We start from the raw sequence: 27,098 nt of genomic DNA, 5'->3' as shown, positions 1-27,098 counted from the left end.
AAACAGCCGGAGGCCAAGAAAAAGCTGGCCAAAGGGGGAGACGGGCTTTAGAGGTCACCAAGAAAGAAAAATTAACGACTAACATGAGAAACCCTCGGGGAGGGGTCCCTGGACGGGTCCCCCCGGCCTCTCTCCCCGAAAGCTGCCCACCGACCTCTTATCTCTTATCACAAACAGGCCGGAGGTTCTCCCCCCCCAAAAAAAGCAGAGAAAACTGTTGCAGAAGGGCTGAAACTTAAAAAATGCGCAGCCAGGGTTGCAGCCTGACGCCCAAACCCGCATCGGGGCAGGGGCCGGGCCCGCAGTGGGAGCCCGGAGGGAGGTCGCGAGCACCTGGCGGGGCCCCGAGGCCGCGCGCGACCCTGCCTGCCCGCGCGTGCGCAGACGGAGCCCCGCGCCCGCTCTCCTCCAGGTGCGCTCGCGCTTCCGGCCGGCCGGCCGCGGGCGGAAACCCCGGCGCGTGCGCATGCGCGCTCCAGGGCTCCGGCGGGGTCCCGAGAGGCGGCCCCGGGCGGCAGGTGATCCCGCCCCTCCCTCCCCGAGCCCGGCCAATCGCGCGGCGGTGGGCGGGGCCGCGGCGCAGAGAGCCCGCCCCCGCGCCGCGCGACTCGCGTGCCCATTGGTTGGCACGGCGAGCGCAGGTGCGCGCTTCCGATTGGGTGTGGGCGGAGCGCGAGCCTCCGCGCCGGCCGCCCGGGCTGCAGGTGAGCGCGCGCGCGCGCCGGCCCGGTGCACGCGCGCGCGCGCGGGCTCGCGGGGGAGGCGGTCGGCAGCTGCCGCGGCGCCCGTCCCGCTGCTCCGCCCCCTCCCCCGCCTCCGCCGCGGCCCCGCCGAGACCCGGAGGGAGGGAGGGAGCGAGGCCGCCGCAGTCGCACCGCGGGCCCCGCCGCGCGAGCAGCCGCCGCGCAGGTGCCTGGAGGAGGCGCCGCGCCCGCCGCGCGCGCCCGCTCCCCGCGCTCCCCTGGGCGGCCCGGGCCGAGGAGGCCGCCGCGGGCCCGGCCGCAGCATGAACCGCAGCCACCGGCACGGGCCGGGCAGCGGCTGCCTGGGCACCATGGAGGTGAAGAGCAAGGTGCGCGCGGGCCCGGGCCGGGCGGGCCGCGGGGGGACCGGGGGGCTGCAGCCCCGGGCTCCGGGGCGCGCGGCGGGGGGTGGCCGGGGCGCGGGTCCCGCGTCTGCCCCGGGCCCGGGGCAGCGCCGCATCTCCTCGCTCGGGGCTTGTTCCTCTGCAGGAGTGGGAGGGAGGGCCACGGTTTCCCCGAGGGCGGGAGGCGTGGGGGGACTCTGCGTCCCGGCCGATGGGCCCGGGGGGGTCTGGGCACCCGTCGTGACAGAATAACCTGCGGCCCCCGGGGGCGTTGGGTGACGGACGGGGCCCGGGGAACTCCGGCGCTGTTGCAAGTTCGCGGCGCTTCCTGCTCGGGATTTTTCCGCGCCGCCCTGGTATGCGTTTAATCTACGGAACGAGCAGGATCGCCTTACCTTGGAGGGGCGCTCGGCAGGTTTGCGTCTGAGAGCCGCTCTTCTCATTCCATCACGATACCCTCCCCACGTCAAGTGGGTTTTTTTGCATTCTTGATCCGTGGCACGCCGGGCTGGGGGGGGGGTGGCCCCCGTCTGGCAGGGGGAGGCGTCCGCCGCCGGCCCCGGAGCCCGGTGGACTGTCCGGCCGAGCGCGGGAACGCCTTCCCCGGGGAGGTTTGAGGCGGAATTGGCGAGAAAGATCAGCAGGCAGGGGAATATTTGCAGCAAACGTGTCCTGAACCGAGAAGCCAACAGGCGCTCAGATAATCCGCTGGGCTTCTCCAAGACCAAGCTCCAAAAGGGGTCCTAAGTTTGCCAAGCTCTGCTGCTCGTGGCGAAGCCTTGAGCCCTTTTTATAGAATAATCTCTAGGCTTTCTAGAATACAAAAGGCTCATCCTGAAGAACGTTGGAAATAAGCTTGGGAAGATCAAAACACACAGGAGGAGGGGAGATGTCAGCAGATAATCCTGACCATTGAATGTAAGTCCCGGTGAAGAAGGGCCAGGCCAGGAGCGATTTTGAGCTCAGGAGAGTCCGAGAGCTCTGTGAGTCATGGGCAGAATGGTTTTTATTATCTGAAGTTGATAAGCAAAGTTCTGTGAGCCGCTGTGAGATCATAGCAAGGGTATGTACATACGTTCATTTCAAACATCCCTTGAAAATGTTACTCGCTGCCGGTTAGTATTGTGGGGTGGCAGTCAGAAACCTGTTTCAGAAGATTACAAAGGTAATTGTAGCAGTTTAAGGAAAAGGCCCTTTCCCGGTCCTCCCCCAGACCTCCCTCGCTGATTGAAGTGGCCTCTGTTTCAACTGTTCTGACGGGTTGGAAAGAGCTGTTTGCAGCCAGTGCTTGGTTGGTGCCCAGCCATTGAACCTTCTCGCAGCTTTTTCTGTTCTAAATCTAGTTGGGTTTTGTGGGAGTTGAGGTTAAGGAAAGAGAAGCACTTGGGCTGTTACGTAATCTCGAAAGTTCAATTTGTGGTCCTAATCTTCGGAGCAGTTCTTTAATGTTTTATCATAGGAAAAAGCGAGGGATGGGCGCTTGGATAAATACCGGCAGCTTCTAGTGGTTTCTGGGACTCGCAAGCCTGCAGCACTGGGGGACTGGAATTTCAGGCTCTCTGCCTGTCCTACCCTCCTTGTCAACTGATCTGCGATCTGTCCTGGACTCAGGCTGGAGGTATAGCTTCTACGTGTGCCTGTCCATCCCTCCCTTCATCATGACCCCTGCTGTGGGGTCTGGAGCTCTGAGCCCTTGCGGGGATGGAAGGCACTAAAAGGCACAGTGAACTGTTTAAATGGATTTTATGGACACAGTCACCTGTAAGAGATTGAATTAAACACTTGTCCTCTTTTTTTTTTTCTCTCTCTCCTGGCGGTACTCAGGGAACTATATGGGATGCTGGGGCTGGAACTCAGGGAACTATATGGGATGCTGGGGCTGGAACCCCGCGGGCCGGCCGCATGCAAGGCAAACTCCCTGCCCACTGTACCATCCATCACTCTGCCCGGCCAAACACTTGTCATCTTAACCATTTAAAAAGAAAGAAGTGAGTGTATTTTGGCAACATTGTTTCTTTGCCCTGCTTCATGTTATCTAGCAGGTTTCCTTTGGTTTTGTTTTTTACCCAACTAATCTCTAAGCAACCACAACAAGATGCTTCCAGACTTCTGCTGAAGAACTGCCCCGTGGACTTGATTATCTTTGCTCCAGAAAGGGGGAAATGGTGCCGCTAATCAGAATACTGGGTAATGCAAGTGTAACTAGTTCAGTTGTGATACCAGTTTGCCATGTGACTTTTTCCTTGGTAACTGATTTATCTTTTGGTTTCTCCAGCGGGGAAAGTTCTTAATCAACAGTCTTGGTGGTGTCTTTTAACTTGGGCACAGCTGTACATTTTCTAATTATTTTTCATAAGCAGACAGAATGTGAAAAGGAGTTCGCATTAGCAGAATGGACCAGTGGGGACCGGGCGAAGCAAGGGGTCTGAAACTTTTTGGACACCCACTGGGACCGGACCAGACTTAAAAGGTCATCAGTGTCCACAGCAAGGCTAGCTGTTGGTTGGGTCTGAGTTTTCTCCATCTTCATGTCGCAGAAAGTTCTCTTAATCCTATTGTTTTGCTGCAAAAGGCATAACAATTTCTCTTTTTCTCTGCTAACATTTGCAAAGGGCAAGTCTGTGAAACCACACAAGTTCCCATTGTTTTGATCAGAGCACTTAAGGCAGGAGGGGGAAAAATGGTGGAATTTTCATGCAGAGGCATTAGTGAAAGCCCAGAAGCCCTCGCCTTTGGTCCAGTTGCTAGACGTTGGTGGCTCCCGGACAGACGGGAAAGACCAGGACTTGGACTGAGTGAGCAGCGCTGGGAACTTAGTTGCGACCCAGAATCAAGAAAACTGAGGAGAAACTATGACTTTTGATAACATCATCTGCTCCCTGATATGAAGGGCGTCACCCAGTTTTTATTTACTCTGCAACATGAAGGTGTGACTGGGCCTTCGGAGCGCCTTAGGTATGAGTCACCTTCTTCTCCCCTGTTGGTGTTTATGCTTCAGGAATGTGTTTGACTTGATTTATCCACCCGGTTTGGGTGCGCTTTAGTGCATTTTAGCGCGTTCGCAGGTGGTTCTGCCACATTGTAATTTCATTTCAATTATTGAGTTGTATTTCAGTTCAAGTGTTGAGTCCTAGCGGCCGGAGCGATAGTCTAGTGGGTAGGGCATTTGCCTTGCACACAGCTAACCCAGGTTCAATCCCCAGCATCCCATATCGTCTCCCAAGCACTACCAGGAATGATTCCTGAGGGCATGAGCCAGGAGTAACCCCTGAGCATCCCTGGGTGTGACCCAAAACGCAAAAACAAAAAACCTTGGTGCAGCGGGTAGGGCGTTTGCCTTTCCACGTGGCCAACCCAGGTTCAATCCCCAGCATCCCATAGGGTCACTTGAGCACCGCCAGGAGTAACCCCAGTGCATTGCCGGGTGTGACCCCAATAAAGGCCCCCCCCCAAAAAAAAAGTGTTGAGTCCTGGGCTTGGCATACACACAGCTGATCTGGGTTCGACCCCAGCACCCCATGCGGTCCCCCGAGCACAGAGTCCGGAGGAAGCCAGGAGTTGTGTGGTCCCAGAACCATAAATAAGTAGTGTTGAGTTCTGCGTTTTTGAGCTGCAGCAACCGCGAATGTGAATGGTTGCAGGTCCTTCACACAGGTTCCTCGTGTGCCAGGGACTTCGTGTGCCATGCGAAGGCCATCTGCGGCTTCCTGTTTCTTTTCCATTTTGTGGTGGAGGAGTTGAACCTGAGCTTCACACCTGCCAGGCAAACGCTGTGCCTCTCCGCAATGTCCCCTCATACTTTTTTTTAATCCAGAATATTCAGAGGGAAGGTTAGCTTAGTGTTCTAGCACATTTGCTTAAAAACACACTTTTTTCTCTTTTTTTGGGGGGAGGATTTGGTTTTAGAGTCACACCCAGCGATGCTCAGAGCTTACTCCTGACTCTGTGCTCGGACTTACTCCTGGTTGGGCTCAGGGCAGCTTTTGGGGTGCTGGGGAGCAGACCTGGGTCAGCTGCATGCAAGGCAAGCACTGTCTGGCCCTAAAATAATAAAGGATTTTATGTTATAGGACCCACACCCCGCGGTGGTGGCAGTCGTTGGGGTGACTCCCAGCAGAACTTGACCCTTAACCTCCGGCCTTGCCCGGGGTGGGACTCCCAGGCGGAGGGGGTGTCCGGGGCGAAGCTCGGGGTCTTGCCATATGAGGTGTGTGTTGTGTGTCCGTCCCCCCCACCCCTCCCCCCGCCTGTCCTTTGACCTCCTCAGCTCTTTAAAATACTTTAAAAAGCAGCTGGGTGGCGGAGGAGCGGGAATGTGGTTCCATAGCAGAGTGTTGGCCTCGCACGTGTGACGCGCCGGCTTCTAGCACTGCGGAAACAGAAAAAAAGAATAAGATAGGGGGCTGGAGGGATGGTACAGCGGGGAGGGAGCTGGCCTTGCACGTGGACGACCTGGGTTCGAGTCTTGTCATCCCATTTGGTTCCCTGAGCAGAGCCAGCCGGGAGTGAGCCCTGAGCATCCTCAGGTGTGGTCCAAAAACAAACAAACAAAAGAATCAGGTGGCTGAAATCAGTGAAGGCAGCAGTGGTATCCGCTCCCCTGTTACAACGCACACAGATCCGTGCAGTGCCCAGGCCTCGGGCTGGGGGCCGCTGGGGGAGGACGGACTCACGTTTCCACACCGAAGGCAGTGCCAGGCGGTGCCCGGGGCAAGCCAGAGCTCTTATTTCTCCTGGGTCAGATGAAGCCAGTTCCTTGTGGCCTGTGAGCACCACTTTGGGGGAGGCACGGCCCTGGGGGAGGGGACTGGAAGGGGCGGGACTGGGCGTTGCCCTGTGGGGGCGTCCTGGCGTCTTCCAGCGGGTCAGTGGTTCTCGGCCCCACAAGGGGTTGGTGGCAGCCTGCACTGTGGGTCCCCGGGGCCTGTCCCTGTGCCACCGTGCAAACACCTGTGTGTTAATTGGACACGCTTGGAGAGAGCTGGGGTGTTTTTTTTTTTTTTTTCCTGAGTATGATGGTGAAGATGCTGCAGCTGTCTCCAAGCCCGTTTCTTTGCAAACACGCCGACCTTTGTATAGGACCTTAGTGCCAGAAAACTCGGTCCTTGTATTGGCTTCTTGGCATGTGGTATTTGGTGCCTAGGATTGGACCTCGGGCCTCAGTCTCCCCTGACCCCTACTCTGAAAGTGTCCGGGTGTTTCTTGCTTCCCCCAAGAAACAACGGGCCTTTTGTGGTGGTGGGGGGGGGGGGAGTTAGCTTCCTGCAGGAAGGGAGGGTCCAGGTGCCTGGAGAATCCAAGCTGAGTCATCGGGCCACTGTCCCCAGCGCGGGGGTGGCAGGTTCTGGGGACAGCTGGTGGCCTGCAGGAGGCCGCCTCCAAGGCGCGTCCCCCGGCCGGCCTGTCCATTTGTCGTCCTGTGCTGCGCGGGCTGACCGTCCCGTGTTCTGTCTCTAGTTCGGCGCCGAGTTCCGCCGGTTCTCGCTGGAGCGGTCCAAGCCCGGCCGGTTCGAGGAGTTCTACGGGCTGCTGCAGCATGTGCACAAGATCCCCAACGTGGACGTGCTGGTGGGCTACACCGACATCCACGGGGACCTGCTGCCCATCAACAACGACGACAACTACCACAAGGCCGTGTCCACGGCCAGCCCGCTGCTGCGGATCTTCATTCAGAGAAAGGGTGAGTGGCCATGGCCGCGGGAAACACACGCACGCGCGCACACACACACACACACACGCACATGCACACACACGCACACACGGCCATGAGCTTCACGAACCAAAAAAATCCAGTGTGTGTGGGGGTGGGGAGTGTTTAGGCCACACCCGACAGTGCTCAGGGCGTACTCCTTGTTCTGTGCTCAGGGTTCAATCCTGGCAGTGCTCAGAGCGCTTAGGCCACACCCAACAGTGCTCAGGGCTTTCTCCTTGTTCTGTGCTCAGGGTTCAATCCTGGCAGTGCTCAGAGCACCCTGCCCAGCACCAGAGATCAGCCAGGACCTGCCGTGTGCAAGGCAAGCCCCTCTGTACTCTCTCTCCAGCGCTCGGGTCGCTTTGTGGGTTGGTTGGTTGGTTGGTTGGTTGGTTGGTTGGTTGGTTTGGGGCTTGTACGTGGAAGTGCTTAGAGCTGACTCCTGGTTCTGTTCAGGGGTCCTTCCTGGTGGGCTCAGGGGACCACAGGGGATGCCGGGGATTGAACCTGGATCAGCCACATGCAAAGCAAAGGCCACACCTGCTGGACTGTCTCTCCAGCCCTTGCTCTTAGATCACTTAAATGGAAACTATGAATTTATTGGACCTTTGCTCCATTGCTTTTCACCCGCCCAGGAAGACGTAGAACATGCGGGGCTCAGGAGACCAGGACACTCGGGGCTCTGGTGACCAACTTTCTCGTGCGGTGTTGAGGGCCAGTAACTGCCGGAAGGGGCAGTGTGTGCGCCTCCTGTGTCCTGTGGCGTCGGGTGCCCGCCCGGGCTCCTCCCCCCTCTCTCCGGCTTGGTAGAGCGATGCTCAGCCCAGCCCCGTGGGCCCCCGGCAGGTGGCAGGCCTGGCTTCCAGGTGATTCCCCCCTCTCTTTGAGGGGCGTCTCCACAGAAATAGTTAATTATCTGGAAAATGACAGTAGTGAGCCATTGCTTCAGAGGAATGTAAACATGGTTTTAGTCTTGCAGAAGAGCATTGAAAACGTTTGATTCTCTAGATGACAAAGCATTTCTTTTCTATTTTGAGTCCTGATGGGGGGGGAAGGGGGGGCGGCACTCCCCAGGATACCCCCACCCGACCCCGGCCCATGGGGTCCTGCAGTGTTGGACCTCAGGGGCCGCCCCCTCTGGCCCCTGTGCTCTCTGCTCCGTGTGAGAGGGCCAGTGCGCCCCTTTGTCTTTGGTTTGGGAAAAACCTTCCAGATCAGGAGCCCATTGTCCTGGGGTCGCTCAAAGCCTTAACTGTGTTTGTGATCCAGCCCCGAGGCCCCCAGCTCTCCTCCGAAAGGCAAACTTTATTTCCCATCGCTTGATAAGCCCCAGACCACTCCCAGCCCTTTGAAATTCCACAGATTGTCTATCTCTGCTCTGTGGGCTTGGAGGAAAGTCCACCGAGTGACCCTCCAGAGCAGCCCGGGACTGTTTACAGAATGCTTCCTCGCCCTCCCCGGCTCATGCCGCGGCTAGAGGTGGTGTTGGGGGGGGGGTGCAGGTGCTGGAGGCAGAGGCGTCTGGTGGCTTGGGGGAGCCTGTGCCAGCCAGAACAAAGAGCAGAGGTGGGGGCGGTGCCCGGAGGTCAGAGGTCAGGAAAGTGGCTGGGGAGATAAAGGGGGTGATTTGAAGCTGAGTTGAGATCCAGCAGGGAAGGATTGTGTGGGTTGGACCCCGACCCACTTGCAAGGCCATGTGCGGGAGATGTTTGGACGAGGGGTTCATGGAGAAGGCGAGGTGTGTGTCTGTGTGTCTGTGTGTCTGTGTGTCTGGGTCTGGGTCTGGGTCTGGTCAGCGGCCATAGGGGAATTCTTGTGCAGGGTCAGGACAGGCAGCAGAGGGAGAGGGATGAGAGGGACGCTTCTGGGCAGGAACTTGTCACATCACAGCAGGCCCCTGCCCAGGAGAGAGCCCGGGGCTGCCCTGGGGGCCGGACTGCACAGGACCAGGGTCGAAGGAATCTTGCAACCTGAACCAGTCCCCGCCCCAAAGGCTTAGCTCAGGGTTCCTGCCTAGCTCTCCTTAGCCAGGGAAGTTTGATCTTCGAGGTAAAAGTCCAGTACAGTCCGTCTCCCTTTGAATCTCCCGTGAAGGTAGCCACTCCCACGATTTTTGTTTAAAAATTGAGGGCGGGAGAGACGGTCTAGAGACCCAGGAATGTGGCTGGCATGCCGTGGACCCCAGCAAGTCGTCTAATTCCCTCAGGCAGGACTGGGCCCTCAGCTCACTGTCCCCACCCCCCCCAGCACCCCCAGAAGGAGCCCCTGAGTGCCACCCAAGGACAATAAAGGAAGTGACCGGAATAGAAATTGAGGGGCCAGTGATGCGCCACAAGTGGCCGATCACTTGCCTTACGTGTTCAGGGGCCTGGGTCCCATGAGCGCCGCCCCCCCCCCCACATACACACGGAACACCCCCTAGCCCGCACCCCGCCCCACTGGGTGTGGCCCTGGTCCCCCAGCACTGCCAACCTGAGTGACTCTGGGCCGCCCCACCATGATGTCGGTATATCTGCGTGTGTATTTGCCCTGTTGGTTATCTGTATGGTCAGCACATGGCGTGTGTACACGATACAGACATGGGAGGCAAAGGTGCCCCCTTGGTCACCGTGTGAAGCCTCCGTGGCGGCCCGCTGACTAGTGGTCTCTTCGTCTCTTCAGCCCGGACCCACCTCCTAAGGCCCAGCTGTCTCTGTCCTGCACTTGCGTTTTCTTCTTCCTTTTTTTCCTTTTTGCTCTGCACCCAGGAATCACTCCTGGTTGTGCTTGGGGAACCATATGGGGTGCCGGGGATCGAACCCGGGTCGGCCGCGTGCAAGGCAAATGCCCTCCCCACTGTACTATCGCTCCGGCCCCTGCATTTTCTTCTTAAAAAAAAAAATAATGTTTGGAGCTGGATTGATAGCACAGCAGGTAGGGCGTTTGCCTTGCACGCGGCCAACCCGGGTTCGATTCCCAGAATCCCATATGGTTCCCCGGGCACCGCCAGGGGTAATTCCTGAGTGCATGAGCCAGGACTAACCCCAGTGCGTTGCCGGGTGTGACCCAAAAAGCAAAAATAAATAAATAATGTTCGGGGGTCATACGTGGCGGTGCTCGGAGGTTCTTCCTGGCTGTGCGCTCAGGGGTCACTCCTGGCAGGGCTCAGGGGGCCCTGTGGGGTGCCGGGACCGACCTGGTCAGCCACGTGCCCGGCAGGCATCTCCCCCCCACTTTCCTTCTGCCCGGAGCACTGTCTGCCTCCTCCTCCCCCTGCAGGCTGGAGCTCAGGTAGCTTCCTCAGAGGGTCTCCTCGGGCCCCCCACCCCAGTGAAGGCCCCTCCCTTTCATAGCAGGACACCCTCTGCAGGCCCTGGTGATCTCAGACAAAACGCAACCAAGACACACACAGCAGGTCGACTTTCTGCGGGCCTTCGCGACAGGGAAGTAGCGCGGCCGCAGCAGCAGAGCTGAGCTTTTACTGCCTCCTGTCAGCCTTATCGGAAGGCGCAGACCCGCCCTCGCGCTGACGCCACCAAGTGAATTTCTGTTATTGTTTTGGGGCCACACCTGGCAGTGCGAGCACTTAGTCCTGGCTCTCCGCCCAGGGATCCCTCCTGGCGGTGCTCCTCCGGGAACTCCGGGATCAAACTCTGGGGTCAGCCTTACACAAGGCAGGCGCCCTCCCCGCGGGACTAAGGCTTCAGCCCCTGGACCAGCGAAAAAAAATTTTTTTTGATGCTTTTTGGGTCACACCTGGCAATGCACAGGGGTTACTCCTGGCGGTGCTCGGGGGACCATATGGGATGCTGGGAATTGAACCCGGTTGGCCGCGTGCAAGGCAAACGCCCTACCCGCTGTGCTATCTCTCCAGTCCCCAGCTGAATTATTTTTTAAACAAATTTTAAAAGCATTTGAAAAGATAAAACCACGCAGTCTTTTACAGCGTGTTGTATTGTACCAGATGAAGCTTCCTTGAGGCAGAGACGCACCGTTGAAACCTCATGACTGGGGCTGGAGCAATCGCAGGGCGGGGAGGGCGTTTGCCTTGCACTTGGCTGACCCGGGTTCAATTCCCAGCATCCCATGTGGTCTCTCCGAGCACCGCCAGGAGTAATTCTTGAGTGCAGAGCCAGGAGGAACCCCTGTGCACTGCCGGGTGTGACCCAAAAAGCACTATAGCACTGTCCTCCCGTTGTTCATCGATTTGCTCGAGCGGGCCCAGTAACATCTCCATTGTGAGGCTTGTTGTTACTGTGTTTGGCACATCGAGTATGTCATGGGGGGCTTGCCAGGCTTTGCTGTGAGGGCGAGATACTCTCGGTAGCTTGCCGGGCTCTCCGAGAGGGGTGAAGGAATCGAACCCAGGTTCACCCCAGTCTACCTCGCGCAAGGCAAACGCCCTACCCGCTGTGCTAAAATGTACCCTAACCAAATAAACAAGGGAAGGGGGAGGGAGTACCGCTTCTATAAAGGATCAGGATCTGTTTAGGGGACCCAAACAGCAAAAGAAGAAAAGAGAAACCTCACGACTGTTTTGTGTCCTGGAGTCCCGATAGGTCTGCTCCTGTTAGGAGGGAGGCCCCGGTCCTGCTCTAGGGCGCTCTGCGGGAAGCCTGGCCCCTCACACTTGCTCTCTCCTGAGGTGGCGCCCAGGGGTCTCCTGCCGAGTTGGGCGAGGGAGGAGAGCGAGTTTGCAGTGGCTTTGCGGCCAGTGTTGAGGAGTTTGGCTCGGGCATTGCTGGAATGGGTGGTCCGGACCCCACCAGTGACCGGCCCCCAAACCGAGTCCCGCCTGCAGGTGTGGGGGTGCAGCCCCACAGGCTCTTGAAGGGGCTAGTCTTCATCCTGTCTGGTTCAGCCAACGCCTGAGGGATGTACATTTGGTTTATTTTCTTGGCAGGAGAAGGGCGGGGCTTACCCTGTGGTGCTTGGGGGTGACTTCAGGCTCTGCTCTGGGCCACTCCCGGGAGGATCAGACCCGGGTGGGGCCTGCCCCACCCTGTGCTCCCTGCCTTGGATGGACATCGTTTTGGGGGCCTACCCGGCAGTCCTCAGGGGTCACTCCTGAGGGATGTACTGGGGTGAGCTGTGGCCGCCCTGCCCCAGGCTTGCCCTCTGGCTCAGGGTGTCTGTCGAGTTCTTGTTTGGTTTTGATTTTGGTTTTTAGGTCACACCCAGCGGTGCTCAGGCCTTATTCCTGGCTCCGCGCTCGGAAATGATTCCTGGCAGCCCTCTGGGGACCACAGGGCTACGGGGATGAAACCTTGGCCAGTGTGTGCGAGGCAGACACCCTCCCCGCTGTGTCGTGGGCCTCTCTCTCCCTCCCTCCCTCCCTCCCTCCCTCTCCCGCCTCTCTTCCCCCCTCCCTTTAATAGAAAGGATTATTGGAAAGTGAAAGAAAAAGAAACTCCCCAGCAGGGAAGGAGGAGCTTAGGAGAGTTGGACATTCTCTACATTCTCAGGGTGTCATTTATTTATTTATTTATTTATTGCTTTTTGGGTCACACCCAGCGATGCTCAGGGGTTCCTCCTGGCTCTGCACTCAGGAATTATTCCTGGCGGTGCTTGGGGGACCATATGGGATCCCGGGATCGAACCCAGGTTGGCGGCGTGCAAGGCAAATGCCCTACCCACTGTGCCATCTCTCCGGACCCAGGGTGTCTTTTTAACACACACACACACACACCCGCTGTCAGGCGTCTCCCCCAGGTCAGGACTTGGCAGGTGTCCCCCTCCCCGACTGTCTCCCCTAGGAGGCTCCCTGCACCCCATACCCGTTCCCAACTGCTGACTCCCTTGGGCCCCCACAGCTCTCCGGGCCCCTTTGGGTTTATAAGTATAAGTTGGTTGCCCCCTCTTTCAGCCCAGAAGTGCCCCTGAAGGCACGCCAGGACCCCTCCTCCCTTACGGCCTGTGTTGTTCCCTGTTCCTGCACATCCGCCTGCAAGGCCAAGAGAGCACGTGCTGCCCCCTCAGGCACAGCTAGGGTTAATCCTCTCAAAGTTGCCAGTTGTGTTTCTTGTAACCATTTCGGATTAGGGCAAGAGTTGGCAGAGGAAGGCGCACCAGCTGTTTTGTAAATAAGGTTTTCTTGAGAGACAGCCTTGCAGCCTGGGTGGGACTTCATAGAAGGACGCAGGTGTTGGGGACAGCGCCCAGCCGGACATCATCTATAGATGCAGGTCCTGGATACAAACTCCAGAAAAGGCCGCAGCCCTGAGAACAGTTGGGGAAATTGTTTCATTCTTGCGGGCTTCCTGCTGGGCTCCTAGTGAGAGCGTCTGGGCTCTGCACTCCCGCTGGGACCGTTGGGTGGCGTCCAGGGATCCTGCCTGGGGGTCACAGAATCCCTCCCGCCCTGCCCCCTTTGCTCCCGTCCACTCTGGGCTGCCGGGTGCTCGCCCATTCTCGCCTGCGGGCCCTCCGGCCTCCCTTCCTCACATCCTGGATTTGGCGGTTTGGTGACTGTTGTCACAGTGGCGGCCTGGAAACCCCCCTCTGAGCTGCAGCCCCGGCCTTGGGTGAGGCCCTGGCTGGCTGGCGGCCCCCCAAGGTCTTGCAGCCAGTCATTGTGCCACTGGACCGCTGAGCCACACTGCTGGGCATAGCATCACAGGGAGTGGCCCTGGGCGCTCCTACGGCACCCCTGCAGAGAAGCAGTGGGGGGGATTGTCCCAGTTATGCTGTCTGGAGGTGCAGGGGGCTGGTCCCTGAAGTCCATGGTCAGCCGATTATCCACGGGGGGGACAAGGTTCTTGCTTCAGGTCGCCGGCACCGGGTCTAGCAGTGTTCGGCCGGCCCCACGCGCAGGTGGACAGCAGCTCCTCCCGCCGACCTTCACCTTTACCCTCCCGGCCCCTGAGTGCTGGCGCCAGGCCAACGCATTTCTCCTCCCAGTGGCTGGAAACTGATTAGCTCGATGGACCAACAAAGGTGCCTTTGTCCCGGGCCATGTTGCTTTGGAGAGCCGAGCAGCGAGCATTCAGCCCGTCTGGATGTGATGCCAAATTATGCAGATTTGGGGTTTTCCTTTCGGGTTTCCCATGAGCGAGGCATGTACTTAGCCTCGCTCCGCTCTCCCTTTGTACGGTCGGAACGCCCTTTGTCAAGGTCGCTGAGGCTTCAAATGGAAATCCTTTTGAGATGTTGTGTAGAGAAGACACTTTTTAATTAATTTGTTTCATTTGGGGGGGGGCAGCCCTACTGTTACTGGGCTCCTGCCCGCCAAGCCTGCAGAGGCCCCGGAGGCTTGGCCTTTGCTGTGGACCCAACAATGAAGGGGAGGAAAAAACCCAAAAACCCAGCAGTGCCCGGCACAGCCTCAGTGGACTGGATCACGGTGCTTAAAGCAGCTCCGGGGAGGGGGTAGATTTTGCCTCTCTCATACTTCCTAATATAATAATAAGCAATAGCACAGTGGTAGGGTGTTTGCCTTGCACGTTGCCAGCCCGGCTGACCCGGGTTCGATTCCTCCGCCCCTCTGAGAGCCCGGCAAGCTACCAAGAGTATCTCGCTCGCACGGCAGAGCCTGGCAAGCTCCCCGTGGCGTCTTCGATCTGCCAAACACAGTCACAACAATTCTCAAAATGGAGACGTTACTGGGCCTGCTCGAGCAAATCGATGAACAACGGGAGGACCGTGCTATACAATGCACACTTCCTAATTATTTTCCTTTTGAACCACACAGAAAGGCGCTCAAGGGCTGCTCTGAGCTCAAGCCCTGGGGGGTCTCTCCTGTTGTTTGGTGGGGGGGGGCGGGCACACATGATGGTGCTTGGGAGTGACTCCTGGTTGGGTGCTCAGTGATGCTTGGGAGCTTCAAGGGCTCCAACCTGGGCCACCCGCATGCTAAGCACCTGGTCCAGCCTTTGAGCTATAACCCTGACCTTAAGTTTTCTGGGTTTTTTTGTGTTGTTTTGTTTTCCCTAATCCTTGAAAGTTCTGACTTTATTTATCCGGGTTCCAGATATTTTCGAAACATGATTCCAACTTGCGTTCCTGCGGCTGAGCCCGGCTCCTCGCCCGTTCGCTCCTTCTGTGAGCGCCAGTCAAGTCTCTTGCCACAGGGAGCTCAGAGAGCACCCGGCCCAGGTGTCCCACTTTCGCCTGGTTCGCATCCGAGATTCCTTCTCCCCTGCTGGAAGGATGCGTTCAGCGCCAGATGGTTTGGAGCCCGGCAAGGGTTCTGTTGTTATTTCATTACTGAATTAGGTGCCAGCATTTTAAAAGGAGATTTTATTTTTTTTTAACCTAAAAAAAAATCAAACCCAAACTCTGGGTCATGGATATATAGCTCCCTGCAGGCTGGCCGCGTGCGAGCTGTGCATTCCGGAGCCCCGAGGCTGTTCCTAGCACCAGGGTCCCGCCCCAGCCTCGTCCCCGGCACCGCCTGGTGTGACCCCAAACACAGAAACCTGGCAACTTTTATTTGGCCCCACAAGCTCCCTCCAGTTTGTGCGGGGAGAGTGCCGGGAGGGGAGGGCAGCCGGCCAGCTGGCCCGTTGGCCTCCTTAACCTAGAAACTGCCTCCAGGGGCTGTCCTCGCTTCTCCAGAGGGGGACAGTGACAAGAACCTAGTCGTCACCACCACCACCCCCAGCCGAAAAAACTGAAGGAGAGTTTTTGTGCAGGAGTCTCAAATTCCTGAGAGTCAGCTATATGTTCATTTAATTGTGTTTGCCTTCCATGTGTCTTATCTGCCCTGTTTAACTTGATTATCTGATCTGCCGCCCCCCCCCATGCCAGCGTTCGGACCCGCTCTCGCTGCACCTTGGCAGCCGGTGCCCTTTGCTCGTGTCACGGAGTCGAATGTGATTATACGGGAGCGGGAGATTCTGAGACAAGGGAGGGCGTGGAGGGAGGGAGGGCCGGGCCGCACCTGTCTCTGCGCAGGGGATAGGGGTCAGCGCCAGGCATCGTGGAACAGGAGTGCCCTAAGCCCCAGAAGCATTCTAAAGAACGCGCTGCGAAGGGTGGTCGAGAGTGTGCTATGTGGGGCTGGAGCGATAGCACAGCGGGTACGGCATTTGCCTTGCGCGCAGGTGACCTGCGTTCGATTCCCAGCATCCCCTGTGGTTTTCAAACACTGCCAGGAGTAATTCCTGAGTGCAGAGCCAGAAGTAACCCTTGTGCATCGCCGGGGCTAAAGAAAAAAAGGGGGGTGGGGGTAGTATGTGTAGCTTTTTTTTTCTTTTTTTAATGTTACTTATTTTGAGGAAGTCATGAAATTTACATACAAGTTATACTACATGGAAAGTATCATGTTAAGCGAAATGAGTCCGAAAGAGAGGGATAGACATAGAAAGATTGCCTTCATCTGGGGAACATAAAGTAACAAAATAGGAGACCAACACCCAAGAGTGGCCGAGATTAGTACCAGGAATTTTGCTCCGTGGCTTGCAGGCCAGCCGCACACGCTAGGGGAAAAGGCAGCTCAGATAGAGAAGGGAGCACCAAAGTAAAGGGTGTTGGGAGGATCCTCCCAGGGTGGGAGTTGCATTCTGAAAGTAGACTATAGACCAAACATGATTGTGACTCAGTGCCTCTTTTGCAAACCACAGCACCCAAAAGGAGAGAGAGAACAAAAGGGAATGCCCTGCCACAGAGGCAGGGGGGCTGGGGGGCTGGGGGGTGGGAGGGATACTGGGATCCGTGGTGGTGGGACATGGGCACTGGTGGAGGGATGGGCATTTGATCATTGTATAACTGAAACCCAAGCACGAAAATTTTTAAGTCTACAACTGTACCTCATGGTGTCTCACTAATAAAAATTTAAAAAAATTTTACTTATTTTATTGAATCACCGTGAGCTACACTTACAAAACTTTCATGCTTGCGTTTCAGTCATTCCATGATCATTCACCCGTCCCTCCACCAGTGCACATTCTCCACCACCCAAGTGGGATCAAGCTTTCATTGTGTGAAATTCCGCATTTGTGGTTTGCCCACGTGCCCCTGAGAGGGCCCCCTAGTGTCTGCCTCCGGGTAATGCATCTTCCTGCTGCTCCACGCACACCTCAACGCACCCCCTCACTTGAGCTGCCGTGAGGAGTGGGCGCACACTTAGCTCTGGTGCCCCACGCTCTGGTTAGAACCCGCTGATGTTGAATGAAGGTGACAGGGCTGACTCTGTGTTTTCGTTACCGTCTCTATACAGACGTCCACCGTGGGGTGTTTTGTTGGTGGTTTTTTGTTTCAACAGTGTTTCGGTTTCTTTTCCCGCAGAGGAAGCCGACTACAGTGCCTTCGGGACAGACACGCTGACCAAGAAGAAGAACGTCCTGACCAACGTGCTGCGGCCCGACAACCACAGGAAGAAGCCGCACATCGTCATCAGCATGCCCCAGGACTTCCGGCCCGTGTCGTCCATCATCGACGTGGACATCCTCCCGGAGACGCACCGCAGGGTCCGGCTCTACAAGTACGGCACGGAGAAGCCCCTGGGCTTCTACATCCGGGACGGCTCCAGCGTGCGGGTGACGCCACACGGCCTGGAGAAGGTCCCCGGCATCTTCATCTCCCGGCTGGTGCCGGGGGGCCTGGCCCAGAGCACGGGGCTGCTGGCTGTCAACGACGAGGTCCTGGAGGTCAACGGCATCGAGGTCTCCGGGAAGAGCCTGGACCAGGTGACGGACATGATGATCGCCAACAGCCGCAACCTCATCATCACCGTCCGGCCGGCCAACCAGAGGAACAACGTGGTGCGCCACAGCCGGACTTCGGGGAGCTCGGGCCAGTCCACCGACAACAGCCTCCCGAGCCTCCCGCGGCCGGCGGGGCCGAGCTTCGAGCCGGAAGAGGAGGAGGACGAGGACAGCGAGGACGAGGACATCGTCATCGAGGACAACGGGGTGCCCCAGCAGATCCCCAAGGCCGTGACCGCCGCCGAGAGCCTGGAGTCATTGACACAGATCGAGCTCAGTTTCGCGTCCGGGCAGAACGGTTTCCTGCCCTGCGGCGAAGTGAGTTTAACTGCACCCGCGCCCGCTGCAGGCGGCCCAAGCCCCGAGTTTGAGACGCACAGCCCAGGGCAGAAACTCCTGGAGGAGGATGGCACCATCATCACGCTCTGAGGCGTGGGATGTGGCCCCCGGGCTCACTGCACACGCCGCGGGCACCCAGGGACCGCTGCATGGCCTCGAGGAGGGGCTGCGAGCCACCGCCCCGCACACGGGGGACTTCGGGAATCGGGGATCCCTGGGGGAGGTGCACCCGAGTCTAAAGCTGAGGGATCTCGGGCTGGTGAAACACTGTTTGGGGACTTGCTCGCACATGCTCAGAGCCGGCACATCCCTTGGGGGGCTTACTTGGGAAGGGGGGTATCCGCTCACCCCACCCCCCACCCCCGCTGTACGGAGCCCTTTGACCCCGTCTCTGAGAGTCCAACGTGGAAAAAAAAGTCTCATTTGCTGTCGGTACCTGGACAACTGCAGCTTTTTAAGTTCCCAGCCTCTCGATTTCCCACTTTTCAATGTTACTAATTGTGACCATAATTTTTTCAAATGCTTTTTTTTAACCTTTTTTTTTTTTTTTTTTTTTTTTTTGCTAATTTCTAAGAAATCAAGCCCATTGATTGTCTTGCTTTTAGGGTTTATTTCCTGGGTGCTGAACCTTGAAACTGCGTTTTTGAGTGATGAGTTCCATTTCCCTTCCATGTTCTTGCCGTTACTTTTGCAGGCTCGTTCCGTGTGAATAGAACTTACACTTTATGTTCTAGCTCAGAACCATGGCAAGATTATCCTTCCAGTCTCTGTGTCCTTATTCCCAAACTCCCTGGACATCCTACATCATTCCTTTTGGAGAATGAGAGAGAGAGAGAGAGAGAGAGAGTGTTTTGTCTTTATACTTTAATGTATTCGAGTAGTGTGAATCCTTTTTTTGGGTGAAAGATGCCCCCAAATCACAAAGGTCTTGGGTTTGTTTGTTTGTTTGTTTCTTGTTTTTACACACAGGATAAATGTGCACTTTTTATATATTTAAAAAGGAAATGGGGCTTTCCTTCATGGGATTTCTGGGAATCTCGCGTCCCCTCTTCAGCAGACACCATAATCCGCGCCCTGTGCAGGTAGCGTGTGTCTCTGCTCAGTTTTCTGGGGCTGCTGCTTTCTCTTCCGGGGCATCCGTGTTTGTCAGCAAAGCTGCTCGCTCGGCTCCTCCCTTGCCTGCGCTTCGGGGACCGAGGGCTGGAGCGCGCTGGCGCTAGGGACACGTGCGAGGCTCGTGGGTCCCTGTGGGCATCGCTCAGTTATTTATTCACCTCACGGCAGGGCTAGTGTGGGCACCTTTGAAACAGTCGCGTGCCGTTGAGACAATGAAGAATCCAATGACTCCGTTTTGAAGGATATTCGCTCTGTGTGCTGGAACTCTGTGAAGAAGGAAAGTCTTGATTAAATGAAGCTCACTCGACTCAAAATACTTGGATGTATTTTGTTCATATTACCACTAGACATTACCACTAAACTATTAACTGCACGACATTATGTACTTTTTGTTGAATTCACTGAAGTTATTTATAGGCCACTTTTTTTCCCAATGGCATTCCAACTTTACATTCTGTGAGTGATAGAAATCTGACTCTTGGCTGACAAAAATAACGTTACTGGGTAGAAAATGGAATTTTATTTATAGGTGGTGCAGGGGTTCAACATGTTAAGTAAAAATACTTTCACATACTACCTCTTTTCTTGCTCTCTCTCTTTTTAAACAAAGTTTTAACATCAGAACTTTGGGGTGAAAATACTTCAGGGCTTGACTTTTTGTACAAATTTTAACTGTAAAATACAGATTTTTTTCTTGTGTATATTCATGACAACGGAAATCAAAGTTGCTAGTGCTTTTTATTTATCCTAAGGGTATATATATAACCAATGGTGTTTTCAATTAGATTCCATTTAAATTACTTGGTGAAACAATTTATTAGATGTGTTATGAAACCAATAGTCTTGGTTATACAATAAATTTTCGGTTATTTCCAGAGAACCTGTTACCAAAAATAACAGTGGATTCAGCCTAAAATTTTACAGTACTAAACGTCAAGCCGACTGTGAATTTTGTTCTGTATTTTAAGTAAATTTATGATAATGTTCTCATGAGCTATCAACAAAATAGGTACTTTTGTGAACTATGAATTTTCTAATTAAATTTTACATGCAACAATATGATTTTTACATGAATGAAACTTTGTTTAAACTATCAAATGTCAGTATTTTAATACAATTTTATTATAAAATGTACATTCTCACAAAATGAATTTTGATTTTTTTAAAATCAAATCAGCTTTAGTTGTGTATTATTTTTTACAAATAAAGATAGACTTGTATAAAGGCTACTTTCGTGTTTGCAAATATATAAAAAGTTGCCCAGCAAAAATGTTTTTCAGGGGCTGGAGAGATAGCACAGCGGGTAGGGCGTTTGCACGCGGCCGACCTGGGTTCGATTCCCAGCATCCCATATGGTCCTCTGAGCACTGCCAGGAGTAACTCCTGAGTGCAGAACCAGGACCCCTGAGCATCTCCGGGTGTGACCCAAAAAGCAAAAAAAAAAGTTTTGGGGGCTGGAGCGATAGCACAGTGGGTAGGGCGTTTGCCTTGCACACAGCCAACATGGCCAACACAGGTTCGATTCCCAGCATCCCATATGGTCCCCTGAGTACCGCCAGGAGTAACTCCTGAGTGCAGAACCAGGAGTAATCCCTGAGCATCACTGGGTGTGACCCAAAAAGCAAAAAAAAAAAGTTTTCCACGCACCTGTTAGAAGCTGATGAAGGAAAGTTGATTCTGGCTCAACTTTTTGGGGGGGACCGGAGTGGTGGAGATTTGGGGGGTTTTGTTTGGCAGAACGCTGCAGTGCTCAGGGCTTACTCCTGGCTCTACACTTCGGCCATCGCTCCTGGTGGGACTTGGGGGACCGTCTGGTGTACTGGGATTGAATCCGGGACGGCCACACGCAAGGCAAGTACCTTCCCTCCTGCACTCTCCCTCCGGCCTCTCAACTTCTCACTTTTAAAGGACTGCCCCAAAATAAGTACATTTACAGCACCCCCACGTGGGTGGGTGCCTGCCACCACTTAAAGTGTTTATGACGCCTGCTCTCCAACTCGTTACATTGTTCAGGTTACTTGAAATGAGACACCAGTCGCTTGTCATGTTTGTAACCACTTGATCTTCTGAAGTTCAAATTCACTTGCTTTGGGTTTTGTGTGTAGTCTGGCCTATATGGTGGCCTATATGGGTCAGCTCGGTTTATATGAACAACACAGAGCATTGAGTTCAAACAGACCCTCTCATCGGCTTAGTTTTCTCTGCACGAGTTCTCCTGCCATATGGAAGGTAATCCTTCCTGTGTTTAAAAACACGTCGAGGGGCTGGAGCGATAGCACAGTGGGTAGAGCATTTGCCTTGCACGCGGCCGATCCGAGTTCGATTCCCAGCATCCCATAGGTTCCCCTGAACACTGCCAGGAGTAATTCCTGAGCACAGAGCCAGGAGTAACCCCTGCGCATTGCTGGGTGTGACCCAAAAAGCAAAAAATTAAATAAAAACACGTCAAGGGGCTGGAGCGATAGCACAGTGGGTAGAGCGTTTGCCTTGCACGCGGCCAATCCGGGTTCGATTCCCAGCATCCCATAGGGTCCCCTGAACACTGCCAGGAGTAATTCCTGAGCACAGAGCCAGGAGTAACCCCTGCGCATTGCTGGGTGTGACCCAAAAAGCAAAAAATTAAATAAAAACACGTCAAGGGGCTGGAGCGATAGCACAGTGGGTAGAGCGTTTGCCTTGCACGCGGCCGATCCGGGTTCGATTCCCAGCATCCCATAGGGTCCCCTGAACACCGCCAGGGGTAATTCCTGAGCACAGAGCCAGGAGTAACCCCTGTGCATTGCTCGGTGTGACCCAAAAAGCGAAAAATAAAAACACATCGAGGGGCTGGAGCGATAGCACAGTGGGTAGAGCGTTTGCCTTGCACGGGGCCAACCCAGGTTCAATTCCTCCACCCTTCTCGGAGAGCCCAGCAAGCTACCGAGAGTATCTCGCCCGCATGGCAAAGCCTGGCAAGCTACCCGTGACATAGTCGATATGCCAAAAACAGTAACAAGTCTCACAATGGAGACGTTACTGGGCCCGCTCGAGCAAATCGATGAACAACGGGAGGACTGTGACCGTATATTTTGCTTTTTGGGTCACACCTGGCGATGCACAGGGGTCACACCTGGCTTTGCACTCAGGAATTACTCCAGGTGGTGCTCGGGGGACCCTATGGGATGCTGGAAATTGAACCCGGGGTCGGTCGCTTGCAAGGCAAATGCCCTCCCCGCTGTACCATAACTCCAGCCCCCAGTCGAGGAAACTTTAATTTTTTATCTATTTATTTATTTATTTTGCTTTTTGGGTCACACCCGGTGATGCTCAGGGGTTACTCCTGGCCCTGCACTCAGGAATTACTCCTGGCGGTGCTCAGGGGACCACATGGGATGCTGGGAATCGAACCCGGGTCGGCCGCGTATAAAGGCAAGCACCCTACCCGCTGTGCTATCGCTCCAGCCCCATCGAGGAAACTTTTTAAATGTTCTTTTGCAACTCACTGTATTTTGAGGCCCCCCCCCCCATTTTCATGTGGCACATGGGTCACCCCTTTGCACTTTCTCGAGAGAAGGCCTCATTCTCTCCTGGACACACAGCCTTTCCTCTCTCCCTTTACCCCCCCCCCACACACACACACACACAACACAGCATGTATTTTGGGTTTGGGCTACACCCAGCAGTGTTCAGGGCTTGCTCCTGACTCTGTGCTCAGGGGACACTCCTGGAGGACCCCAGGGACCATACGGGATGCCGGGGTGCAAGGCAAGCGCCCTCCCCACTGAACTGTCACTCCTGCCCCCAAAAGTCATTTTTAAGTTTTAAGTCACACAAATGGTAGGCACATTCTTCTAAAATAGTGCAAAGAAAATGGAAGTATTTCTGTAGCCATCAAGCAAACTTGTATCTATACAATGCTCAGTGATAAAAAGAAATTAGAAGTGGGGCTGGAGCGATGGTACAGCGGGGAGGGCGTTTGCCTTGCACACAGCCAACCCGGGTTCGATTCCCAGCATCCCATATGGTACCCCGAGCACTGCCAGGAGTAATTCCTGAGTGCATGAGCCAGGAGTAACCCCTGTGCATCACCGGGTGTGACCCAAAAAGAAAAAAAAAATTAGAGGAGTTTTTACTGTTTGTGAAAAAAACAGTAAAACAAGTTCATTGGTTTTGGTTAGATTTGGGAGTTCTTTTGCTCTTTTTTGTTTTGGGGCTCACCCAGCAGTGCTCAATGCCTACTCGGGTTTTGTGTTCAGGGTCACTCCTCGCAGTATTAGGGACCGTATGCTAGCCAGCAAGCAAACCGTGGTCAGTCATATGCACGGTAAGGGGCTGAACCCCTACACCGTCTCTCTAGCCCTAAATGACTTTTCTTAAAAAAAGAAAAAAAAATAGGGTTAGGGAGATAGTACAGTGGGGAGGGCGCTCGCTTGCCTTGCATATGACCAACCCAGGTTTGATCCCCAAAGCCCCGTATGGTCCCCTGAGCCCTGCCAGGAGTGATCCCTGAGTGCAGAGCCCTGAGGACCGCCAGGTGTGGCCCCCGAACAAAAATAAACCAAAAAGTTAGAAATAATAATAATTAAAGGCCTGGGGCTGGAGCGATAGCACAGCGGGTAAGGCGTTTGCCTTGCACGCAGCAGACCCGGGTTCAATTCCCAGCATCCTGTATGGTCCCCCTGAGCACCGCCAGGAGTATTTTCTGAGTGCAGAGCCAGGAGTAACCCCTGTGCATTGCCGAGTGTCACCCAAAAAAGAAAAAAAAATTAAAGGCCTGAGGAAATGGTTCAATGGTCTGAACCCAGGCTTTGTCTGGAGAAGCCCGGGGTCACATACCACAAAACGCTCCAAGGCCCCTCTGGAGCAACCCCAGCACTGCCAGACGGGGTCCCTAAAGAAAACTACAGAAAGAAATTAAAGTGGCTTAAGGGGCTAGAGCAATAGCACAGTGGGTAGGGAGTTTGCCTTGCATGCAGCCAACCCGGGTTCGATTCCCAGCATCCCATATGGTCCCCCGAGCACCAACAGGAATAATTCCTGAGCGCAGAGCCAGGAGTAACCCCTGAGCATTGCTGGGTGTGACCCAAAAAGCAAAAAAATAAAAATAAAGAAGTGGTTGGGGCTGGAGTGATAGCACAGTGGGTAGGGTGTTTGCCTTGCACGCGGCCCGACCCGGGTTCGATTCCCAGCATCTCATATGGTCCCCCGAGCACGGCCAGGAGTAATACCTGAGTGCATGAACCAGGAGTAACCCCAGTGCATCGCTGGGTGTCACCCAAAAAGCAAAAACATAAAATAAAATAAAATAAAATAAAGAAGTGGCTTAAAATATAAGCGACTGCAATTTGTCCTTCAAATCTTGGCAGCGAGTAATGGGTTTGCTCTCTCGGACCCGCGGGGATGGCACGGAGTTGCACGGTCTCGGGTGGAATGCCGTGAGTCACCCAGTTCCCAGCATGCCAGCCTAATTGCTTTCAGCATTTTTTGAAAAGCCACAGCCCACAGTGAGGAAGGCCTGGAGGGCCAGGGAGAGGCCGCCAGGGCCCGGAGCACATGCTTCGCATGCCAAGGGCCTGGGTTCAATGCCGGGCACTGTGTGGTCCCCTAGTACCTCCGGGAGGGACCCCTGAGGACAGTTGCTCGTGGCCCCCAACAAAACAAACTAAAACACTGAAAGAGGGATCCAGAACACAGATACGTGTTGGCGCCTGTAGGTCAGGATGTGGATTTTCTCTCTACTTGATTGCACGTTAAACAAGGTGAACCTGTACGAGATGAAAAACTTCTGATTTGAGCCAGAGCGATAGTACAGCTCTGATACTGCATTGGCTTTGCACGCAGCCGACCTGGGTTTAATCCCTGGCATACCATTCGGTCCCCCGAGCATCGCCAGGAGTCATTCCTGTGTGCAAAGCCGGGAGTAACCCCTAGGCACTGCTGGGCGTAGCCCCAGAAGGAAAAATCAAACCCATAAAGAAGGAAGAGCGGGGGCTGGAGCAATAGCACAGCGGGAAGGGCGTTTGTTTGCCTTGCACGCGGCCGACCTGGGTTCGATTCCCAGCATCCCATAGGGTCCCCTGAGCACCGCCAGGAGTGATTCCTGAGTGCAGAGCCAGGAGGAACCCCTGAGCATCGCCAGGTGGACCCAAAAAGAAAAAAAAAAATAAGGAAGAGCTATTTCTTTAAAAATAATAATAAATTTGATTAAAGAACGATGATTCACGAAGTTATTGATAGCTGAGTTTTAGGCATATGATATTTCCACACCAATCCCACCACCAGAGTCAACGTCCCTCCATCAGTGTCCCCCTCCCCCCTCCCCACCCCCAGTCCCACCCCCCATCCCCCACTTGTCACCTCACCAGGCATATTGCGGAATTCCAGGGGTTGCAGCCGAGGTCTCCTGTTTTTGATATTGTTGTCTGTGCTCTGGGCGAAGGGCTCACCCCCTCACCTACATCTCCCGTAGAACTGAAGCCCTGATGCCTCTTCTCCCCCTGCTTCCGGTTCGAGGAAGAGCGATTCTTGGGTTCTTATGTGCCTCCTCTTAGCCTAATCCTTCTTTTTGTTTATCTTGTTTTGGGGCCACGCCTAGTGGTGCTCAGTGGCTAGCCCTGGCTCAGTGCTCAGGGGATCAAACCCGGGGCTCCTGCATGCAAAGTGCATCCACGAGCCCCTGTGCCCTGGCCACAGCCTCGGATGCACAGGGCCGGCTGCACAGGGCTGGGTCTTGCAGAGGCAGCTGCTTCGCTGTCTCTCTGCTCATGCCTACAGTTGTTTTCTAGGGGAGGAAGTCGGAAACGGCTCCATACCTGAGCTTCTTCTCTCCTTTACTTTTTTTAAATTACTTTTTTCCTTTCTTTTTTTATAGTCCAGGAGTCTCTTTTTTTATTTATTTTATTTTTTTTGCTTTTTGGGTCACACCTATCAATGCACAGGGGTTACTCCTGGCTCTGCACTCAAGAGTTACTCCTGGCGGTGCTCAGGGGACCATATGGGATGCTGGGAATCGAACCCAGGCCGGCCGCGTGCAAGGAAAAAACCCTCCCTGCTGTGCTATCTCTCCAGCCCTGAGTCTCTTTATTTTTTTTAATTTTTTTTGAGAGGGGTCACACCCGGCGATGCTCAGGGGTTACTCCTGGCTCTGCACTCAGGAATTACCCCTGGCGGTGCTCAGGGGACCATCTGAGATGCTGGGAATTGAACCCGGGTCGGCGGCGTGTAAGGCAAACGCCCTACCTGCTGTGCTATCGCACCAGCCCGGAGTCTCTTTATTTTTAAACAAACACTTCTCATGCCATGAATTCATAGGGATGGGCTCCAGCAGCTCAGGCTCCTTTCCATTGGTTCTTCCAAAGTGTGCTTCTCTGGGTGGAGCAGGCTTCTCAGTTGAACCCGAGTTCCTTTCTCTTTGGCTTCCTTCTTTTTTTGATCATTTTCCTTCACCCGTTTCAGGAAGCTGCCTCGACTTTTAGAGTGCTTAATATGCTCAATGCGGACATTAATTCTCTTGGCAAGAATCTTGCCCTTGACTTGTTTGTTAACAACAGTGCCAATGGCATGCTGGGTAACATTGTAGACGCTTCCAGTTCTGCCATGATAACATTTGTGGGCCATTCCTTTTTGGACAGTGCCCATCCCCTTTATGTCTACGATATCACCTTTCTTAAACAACTCCAGGTTTTCTGAAAGGTCTGGACAACATATAGCGGGTGCCCCTCCGCTTTCCCTTTGTGTTGGTCATTTTTGCGATTTACTGGGCACTGGCGGTTCCGGCCGAAAGCACTTTTTTCCTTTTTTAAATGCCTGAGTTTCACTGGTGGAGGGATGGGTGTTTGATCATTGTATAATTGAAACCCAAGCACAAAAAATTGTAAATCTACAACTGTACCTCATGGTGTTTCACTAATAAACATTAAAAAAAAAAATTAGGGACTGGAGCGATAGCACAGCGAGCAGGGCATTTGCCTTGCATGCGGCCGACCCGGGTTCGATTCCCAGCATCCCATAGGGTCCCCCAAGCACTGCCAGGAATAATTCCTGAGTGAAAAGTCAGGAGTGGGGCTGGAGATATCTCCAGCGGGTAGGGCGTTTGCCTTGCATGCGGCCGACCCGAGTTTGATTCCCAGCATCCCATAGGGTCCCCTGAGCACCGCCAGGAGTAACTCCTGAGTGCAGAGGCAGGAGTAAGCCCTGTGCATCGCCAGGTGTGACCCAAAAAGCAATAAATAAATAAATAAATAATGCCTGAGGGTGTGTT

The 27,098-nt window shown here is 54.7% G+C and overlaps 1 protein-coding gene across 1 annotated transcript; it reads left to right on the top strand.

Moving 5' to 3' along the window:
- The first annotated feature begins 741 nt into the window (after window positions 1-741).
- Window positions 742-20,088, top strand: PARD6B (par-6 family cell polarity regulator beta). Its single transcript, XM_056106943.1, has 3 exons — window positions 742-1,072; window positions 6,545-6,767; window positions 16,986-20,088. The coding sequence occupies exons 1-3, from the start codon at window positions 1,007-1,009 to the stop codon at window positions 17,831-17,833; spliced, it is 1,137 nt and encodes a 378-aa protein (XP_055962918.1). The 5' UTR covers window positions 742-1,006; the 3' UTR covers window positions 17,834-20,088.
- Window positions 20,089-27,098: the final 7,010 nt, after the last annotated feature.

This window comes from Sorex fumeus, unplaced genomic scaffold (genome assembly GCF_029834395.1).
Source record: "Sorex fumeus unplaced genomic scaffold, SorFum_2.1 ptg000150l, whole genome shotgun sequence".
Taxonomy (NCBI): domain Eukaryota; kingdom Metazoa; phylum Chordata; class Mammalia; order Eulipotyphla; family Soricidae; genus Sorex; species Sorex fumeus.
Note: the sequence above shows the minus strand (reverse complement) of the source record. Positions and strands in the feature narration are given on the sequence as shown.

Excerpts from the sequence above, each read along its gene's own strand:
- PARD6B (XM_056106943.1), top strand. The coding sequence starts at position 1,007 with ATGAACCGCAGCCACCGGCACGGGCCGGGCAGCGGCTGCCTGGGCACC. Across the intron at positions 1,073-6,544 it reads CCATGGAGGTGAAGAGCAAG|TTCGGCGCCGAGTTCCGCCG; the intron begins GTGCGCGCGGGC and ends TTCTGTCTCTAG. Across the intron at positions 6,768-16,985 it reads GATCTTCATTCAGAGAAAGG|AGGAAGCCGACTACAGTGCC; the intron begins GTGAGTGGCCAT and ends CTTTTCCCGCAG.